The sequence below is a fragment of the Chaetura pelagica genome, unplaced genomic scaffold, assembly GCF_000747805.2.
Source record: "Chaetura pelagica isolate M959 unplaced genomic scaffold, ChaPel_1.0 scaffold414, whole genome shotgun sequence".
In the NCBI taxonomy this organism is placed as follows: domain Eukaryota; kingdom Metazoa; phylum Chordata; class Aves; order Apodiformes; family Apodidae; genus Chaetura; species Chaetura pelagica.
Genome location: NW_009952976.1, coordinates 975,290 through 983,246, shown reverse-complemented (window position 1 = coordinate 983,246; position 7,957 = coordinate 975,290). Strand labels below are relative to the sequence as shown.

Sequence of the window (7,957 nt, the reverse complement as noted above, 5' to 3'; positions counted from 1 at the left end):
CCGGGAGGAGGAGGAAGCATGGGAGGGAGGAGGAGGAATGCTGGGGAGATGTGTGTGAGCTCGTGCTGATGGGGATTCACGGGATATTAAGACTTCTCGGATTTGCCAGCGTGCCCAGCCCGAGGCGCTGGGGGCTTGTCAGCAGCGGGGTGGAGGCAGGGAGAGAGAGGTGGAAAGGGGGGAAGGTTCCTACTCGTTTTAGGGGTTTTCTGCAAAACTAAAATAATCAACACTTTTCCCAAAAGTGTTTTACAGCAGAAAACAGAACCAAAACTGCTGTAATGTTTTTGTTTTCAGTGAAATACCTCATTTCCTGAATGCATGTCTGGCTCTGTCACTGCTGCTGCTAAGAGAAGCAGGCTGGTTAAAACAGTTTCAGCTTTTCAGCAGCACAGAAATAGGAACAACCAAACTCTCTTGGGTTTTTTTTGGTTGCTTTTTGTTTGTTAGTTTCAGTACACAGGGAAATTTTCACTGTGATACAGAAGTCGTTTAACACAAAAATGCTGTAACAAAACCAAACACCTGGCTCCAGCTCTGAGAGCTGCCTGCTCTCCTGCCTGCACTCTCCAGCCCTGACCACTCAGTCTCTGACACCTACAGCCCTGCAGACGTGCCAAGAGAGGTGCTTGTCAAGGCTTGCAGGGCTAATAAAAGCCACCAAAATGTCTAAGCTCTGAATTTGTGCCCACTGCATGCCTATGCCCCCGGAGCCAAGAAATGGAGGATTTGGCTTCCCAGTAGATTGTGTTTCACACACAAATGGGTTTGTCCCCTCCCCAGGCCAACCTGTGGATGGTGACAGAGTCAATGTGCACTTGCTGGCTCCAAAGGTAATGCACCCAAGTGGTTCATCACCAGGCCTGCTCTGGGGTTTCATCCACTGGCACAGAGACAGGGCTGTGCTGGGAGCCATGGGGTCTGGCTGGTGTGCTCCACTGCTACCTTCCCATCCTCTTTTTGTCCTCCTGAGCCCCACTTCTACTTGGTACAGCTTTGGAATCGCTTAGAAGCATTGAGCACAGCCTTGGGATTCTCCTGTACCCAGCAGCATATCTGCACGGAGGACCAAATCCATTAGGATTAGCTAGCTGCTTCTTGGTTTGCTCCAGCAAGGTGGGCACTCCAGGTGATTGCCATGTCCCTCCAGAGAGCAGCCTGCCATCCCACCTTAATTTTAACTTCACTGAAGTTCAGCCATGATACCTACCTTGACCACCGAGAGCCACGGGAGAGGCGGCCCAGGGATGCTCTCCCTCCTCCCGCACCACCCGGGATGCAGCGGCGGGGGACTGGGTCTCCACCGGGAGGAGGAGGAAGCATGGGACTGAGGAGGAGGAATGCTGGGGAGATGTGTGTGAGCTCGTGCTGATGGGGATTCACGGGATATTAAGACTTCTCGGATTTGCCAGCGTGCCCAGCCCGAGGCGCTGGGGGCTTGTCAGCAGCGGGGTGGAGGCAGGGAGAGAGAGGTGGAAAGGGGGGAAGGTTCCTACTCGTTTTAGGGGTTTTCTGCAAAACTAAAATAATCAACACTTTTCCCAAAAGTGTTTTACAGCAGAAAACAGAACCAAAACTGCTGTAATGTTTTTGTTTTCAGTGAAATACCTCATTTCCTGAATGCATGTCTGGCTCTGTCACTGCTGCTGCTAAGAGAAGCAGGCTGGTTAAAACAGTTTCAGCTTTTCAGCAGCACAGAAATAGGAACAACCAAACTCTCTTGGGTTTTTTTTGGTTGCTTTTTGTTTGTTAGTTTCAGTACACAGGGAAATTTTCACTGTGATACAGAAGTCGTTTAACACAAAAATGCTGTAACAAAACCGAACACCTGGCTCCAGCTCTGAGAGCTGCCTGCTCTCCTGCCTGCACTCTCCAGCCCTGACCACTCAGTCTCTGACACCTACAGCCCTGCAGACGTGCCAAGAGAGGTGCTTGTCAAGGCTTGCAGGGCTAATAAAAGCCACCAAAATGTCTAAGCTCTGAATTTGTGCCCACTGCATGCCTATGCCCCCGGAGCCAAGAAATGGAGGATTTGGCTTCCCAGTAGATTGTGTTTCACACACAAATGGGTTTGTCCCCTCCCCAGGCCAACCTGTGGATGGTGACAGAGTCAATGTGCACTTGCTGGCTCCAAAGGTAATGCACCCAAGTGGTTCATCACCAGGCCTGCTCTGGGGTTTCATCCACTGGCACAGAGACAGGGCTGTGCTGGGAGCCATGGGGTCTGGCTGGTGTGCTCCACTGCTACCTTCCCATCCTCTTTTTGTCCTCCTGAGCCCCACTTCTACTTGGTACAGCTTTGGAATCGCTTAGAAGCATTGAGCACAGCCTTGGGATTCTCCTGTACCCAGCAGCATATCTGCACGGAGGACCAAATCCATTAGGATTAGCTAGCTGCTTCTTGGTTTGCTCCAGCAAGGTGGGCACTCCAGGTGATTGCCATGTCCCTCCAGAGAGCAGCCTGCCATCCCACCTTAATTTTAACTTCACTGAAGTTCAGCCATGATACCTACCTTGACCACCATCAGAAACAGTAACTGTTTCACTTATCCCATTGCAGAGGGAGGAAAACACAAGCCTCAGAGTATTGACTGTACTGGGAGAGAAACAGATTGTTTGGACAAACCAAGAGCCAATCAAATTTACCAAAAAAAAATAATGTTGAAAGGATATTGTATGTTGTGTTCCTAGAGGAAACTCTAAGGGCAGACAAAGACCCAGTACATTTGAGAGAGCAGAAAAGAAACTACTTTCCAGACGTGCAAAGAAAATGAGAGGGAGTTTGGTTGTGGCTGGCACAAGGCAAGACACTATTCATTTCTCCATGAGACTGGTCATGTGGCCAGAGCCACAGGCCACCCTAGTAGGGACTGCTGGGTCAGGTGTCCTCAAGCACACTATGCCAAAACGTGGAAGATCCCCTCCATCCCCAGCCAACCATCCCAGCTGTCTGTCACGGGTCACCCCAGGGGCACACCAGAGCCAGTGTGTGTCCATTGGGGAACAACTTATCCCCAGGTTTAGCTCCAGCTTAATGCTAAAACGCTCCTCATGCAGCCAAAACCCCAGAACAGCAATATTTTTGTCTCGTGGGGTCATTTACCCCCTCTTGCTCACTTCCCTGCCGTTGCAAGGACTGGGAGGGCACTGCAAGGAGGAGGGTTCACCTCTTTCTGCAGCCACCACTGCATCGGTGGGTTTGTGCATATCATGACACAGCAGCCTCACTTGCTTCAAGCAGAACCCCCCAGGCTGAGTTTGAAGCACCCTTGGAGGCAGCAGGAAATGAGGACAGGGCTTTGTGCTGCTGAAGCTGGGAAGCACTCACAGAGCCCCTGCCCCGAGGGGGCTTCTGAAGCTGCGGCAGCTGCTCGCTGCCTGTGTCAGGGCTTTCAGGTGCTGTCACAGCCTTTGGTTTCCAACCAGAGCTGTGGCATCAAGATGGCTCTGGGCATCAACATGCCATGTATAACTCGAACCGCATGGAAACGCTTCAGCTGCATTTCAGCTTTCACTATGAATAAGGCCACCACCTCCCACTCAGCATCTTCCAGGCATAAGCACATACATATCATCCTCCTGTGTGCCTGGGGGTGCTTCCAGCCCCTTCCACCTGGCTTGAAGGAAGCCCCTGAGTGGCTATGCACACATGAGCCCCCCAGATCCCTTTGCCCCAGGATACCTGCCCACCACCAACCCTCCAGCTCCCTCCGTATCTCTGGGCAGCCACAAAGTCACCTGATAATGAAGGTGACCATGGGGTTGGGTTTGATGTGAGAGGGCCACCTAGCCAGAGTAGAAAGCATTAAATCCTTTTCAGACAAAAGTCCTGGCTGGAGAAAGAGGAGATGGTTGGTCAACATATTTCTGTGTATAAAAGGATCCCCTGTTTCAGGAAGCTGAGTTAGCTTTGTGGAATATCACCTGGCTCTCTTTTCTGTGCAGAACTGGAAATTAAAGCAAATACCTCAAATCTGTGTGTGGGTCGGCTTATTGCACAGGGGGTGACAGACTCCACTATTTGGGACAACACCAGGAGGTCTGAGAGCAGGTGCTGAGACAACTGGGACCAAGCTGGGGTCTGCTTTTCTTCCGAGACCACCTCCAAAGCCTGTCTCCACCATTCTTCTGGCTGCTTAGGGAGAACTGAGAGAGAAATCAGAGAGAAAATACCCTGATATCCAGCCACCAACCTGCTAGATGAAGCATGCAGCAAACAGGCCAAGGATACATGAGGGCAATGTGTGTTGTACATTTTTTGTAGTGGCAGGACTCCTGTCCTGCTGCAGCAGTGACAGCACCATTGCCAGGGAGTATGGGTGATGAGAAGATTAAGTCTCATTGATGCTAACTGCCTTAATTGGCAGCACCAGAGCATCTTCACATGGGCTACATCACACAATTTTGGGAATTGTCTGTGCTGCTGCAGCCATATACAAGGGCCCACTGAGTAAAATCAGGAGCTTTCCCTCTCAGCATCCTGCCCTTCTGCCTGTGCTGAGGGCCAGGGCACTGACACACCTGCTTCAGCTCTCCTGCACTGCTTGGAAGCTGAGATGGACTCGTTATTCTCACTTTACAAGCTGGAGATGGGGTGGAGAGAGGCAGTGATACGTAAAATACACCCCAGCCTCCAAAACCAACAGTGTCTTATCCCTCTCCCCTCTCTCCTTGCCAAGCTGTAGCTCCAGACAAGAGCTGCAGGCACATTGCCAGCCCGAGCCCCCACCTCCTTATGCCATTGTCTACCATGAGAAACAGCTTTTAAATGCTCCCCTTTGACATTAAATCTGCTATAGACCCCTTGGCCCATGGGAAAATAGCCAACAAGGCTGCTGGACAAGGAATCCTGTTCTCCTCTCTGGTTCCTCATGGAGCAGAGCTTGCTCTGCAGGCTCTGCATCCCCCACAGAACATCCCAGCTGCATTTCATAGAGGAAGAAAAGCAAACTCAGTCTGCCTGGCACAGTTCACTGTGCCAGCTGTCATGCAAGGGCTTTGTATCCCAGGAGGAAATTGGCTGTGCCAAAACCTGGACTTTCAGGCAGGTCCCATCAGCACTACCCCTGCCCCTCTCTGTGTGTCCCTCAGGTGGGTTGTGAACCCGAGGGACCTTTGCTCATAAGGGACTATGGGGGAGGTGTCTGCTCAGAGAAAGGCCACAGGGAAGGTGGGGCACATGGAAAAGGGAGAGGTGCAAAACTCCGTGTTCCCATGGGAAGGTGGGGGTCAGCCCTACAGAGGGAAGTCTGCCAAAGGATGGACAAGAAACCTGCTGAGGACAAAGAAGAAGAACAGTGAGCTTGGTGGTAGCTCATCTGGACCCAGTGAACCTCAACAGACACCAGTGTTGTGAGAAGCCTGCAGCGACATGGGACAGCGAGTATGTCCCTGACCAGACAATGAAGCCACCCAGGTCTTTCTGCAGGGCCAGATGGAAGGCAACAGGGAGTAGCAGGATGCAGAAAGAGAGCAAACACCTTTTAGGTGGGTGCCAGAGCTTTTAACGTATTTCTACACCATCAGCAGAGTAAAAAGAGCATTGTCCCAATTGCTCTCTGTGTCCCCCCAACCTGCGAGCTGGCTCTTGTTATTAATTGCATCTGGCTGCCTCTTATCTCTAGGACACATCTGCCCTGGATTCGTCCTCCCTTCCCCCCACCCAACTCAACAACAACCAGAAATATCCCATAATCTCTTCTGCTTCACCTGCAATTTGTCTCATGCTGGCAATGAGCAGAACCGTCTGCCTTTGTCAAGATCAAAAAGCCACAGCAGCCATGTGATGTCAGCTTACATCAAACCTCCCCTTCCTCCCCTCCATCTCCCCTCTCCAGCTCTCTGCAGAGGGGGAGACATGCCTTCATTCTCCTGTGACCCTTCTCCCCCACTGGCACGTCTCCTGCCATTCAGAGATGCCCTGGCCAAAGAGGCAGGCAGAGCCAGCCCCAGCACTCCACACTGAGCCGGAGCCAAACTCAGGGATGAAGTAAGGAGCAGGAGATGCAGGAAGGTGGGCCACAGGCCACCAAGGGACATTGGACCTTCAAGGGCTTTACGTCACTGCACATCATCATCTCATTCTGACCTTGGAGTGAGAAAAGCTCAGCCAATCTCCATAACTGCAGTTCTTCTGCCTGTATCTCGGGCAGGGGAGGGGGAAAAGGTGCCCAGAAAGGGGTGGGACAGAGGCTGGGGCTGCTGGAGCTGCTGCAAAACCTTGCACAGAACAATTCGGTGTGCAAAGTCAGGCACTGCAGCTGTTCATTGTTAGAGAAATCCCCTTCCCTGTTCTATCAAACAGTCTTTATAGTATGAAAACGTACTAAATTTCTTAACATTTATTTGTTCACATTATATTTGGCAATGTAGGTAATAGTGGAATTTTACTGGGCACTTCGGTGTTGCTCAGCGTTGAGGAACTAACTATCAGTTCATCACAAGGGTCAGGACAGTCTGACCCTGGAAACAAGGGCTTCTTGGGAGCTTAGGGCTGTCTGTGATACTCCCGTACAGCCAAGGCTAGGCCAGCATCCTGCCCCTTTCACACCCCTTAGGAGCCCTAGTGCGGAGAATAGACGTGGGAAAAGAAAAAGGGCCTCCTCAATCTGTAAGGGAGTAGACAAAACAACATGAGAGCAGCTAAGGGCCAGGGCTTGCTGTGAGCAGCACTGTGAATGTTGACAAAAACTAGAACACTGTTTATCATGTGCTCGGTGTGTGACTGGCTACATCCTGGGAATCCAAGGTCTGTGTATGTGCCAAGGAGCAGGTGTGAGTGTTCTTTACCCCTGCTGCTTTTCTCAGTTTCCACTTTAAAAGTATATAAGGGAGCATTTTCTAATAATAAACGATTCCATGGCTTCTCACCCTGGAGTCTGTGTCTCAACCACCACACCCCAGAGCCTGCTCCAGTGCCACCGACAAGTGCCCCTGGCATGACTGACCTCTGGGATGCCTGGATGCTGCAGGAATCATGGAATACAAGGTTGAAAGGGACCTCAAGGATCAGCTGGTCCAACCTTTCTCAGAGACAGCATGATCTAGACAAGATGGCCCAGCACTCTCTCCAGCTGAATCTGAAAAATGTCTGAAGTTGGGGAATCCACCACTCCCCTGGGGGGATTATTCCAATGGCTGACTGTCCTCATTGTGAAAATTCTTCCTCTTGTGTCCAATCAGAATCTACCTAGGAGTAACTTGAACCTATTACCCCTTGTCTCTTCCATGTGAGTCCTTGTGAAAAAGGAGTCTCCATCTTCTTGGTAACTGCATGTCAAGTTCTGGAACACGGTGATGAGGTCTCCCCTAAGCCTTCTTTTCACCAGGCTGAAGAAACCCACTTCTCTCAGCCTTTCCTTCTACAGCAGGCTGCCCAGTCCTTGGATTATCTTTGTGGCTGTTCTCTGGAACCTCTCCAGCCTGTTACCATCTGGTTTGTGTAGCGGGGGACCAGAACTGAACACAGTATTCCAAGTGTGGCCTGACAAGTGCTGAGTACAGCGAGATGATGGCTTCTTTATCTCTGCTGGTGATGCCCTTGATGCAACCCAGCAGCCTGTTGGCTTTCCTTGCTGCTAGCTCACTGCTCACTCACCCTGAGCTTGCTGCCCACCAGGACCCCAGCTCCCTTTCCACAGGGCTGCTCTCCAGCCGGGCAGGTCCCAGCCTGCCCTGCCCTCCTGGGTTACGTTTCGCCAGGCCCAAGACCTTACGCTTGTCTCTGCTGACCCTCTTCAGTCTCTCGTTAGCCCACTTTTCCATGCCTTCCCGCAGGCTGCCTCTCCCTTCCCAAGCGCCCGCCTCCCCACCCGCTTCGGCACCACGCACGAATTTCCCCAGGACACAGACACTCCATCCCGGCATCCGGATCCCTTAGGAAGACACCAAACCCCCTCGGGCCCAACACCGATCCCTGGTGGGGGGGGGATGCTGACAGGTTACCTTGGTTGCCACT

At 51.7% G+C, this 7,957-nt stretch overlaps 1 protein-coding gene across 1 annotated transcript in view; it reads left to right on the top strand.

Moving 5' to 3' along the window:
• The first annotated feature begins 5,371 nt into the window (after positions 1-5,371).
• The window catches only part of CENPM (centromere protein M), a 12,589-nt gene continuing 10,003 nt past the window's right edge, over positions 5,372-7,957 (top strand). Inside the window, exon 1 of the mRNA XM_009996379.1 lies at positions 5,372-5,383. Within this exon, the coding sequence (XP_009994681.1) occupies positions 5,372-5,383 (12 nt within the window). The remainder of the gene's footprint in view (positions 5,384-7,957) is intronic.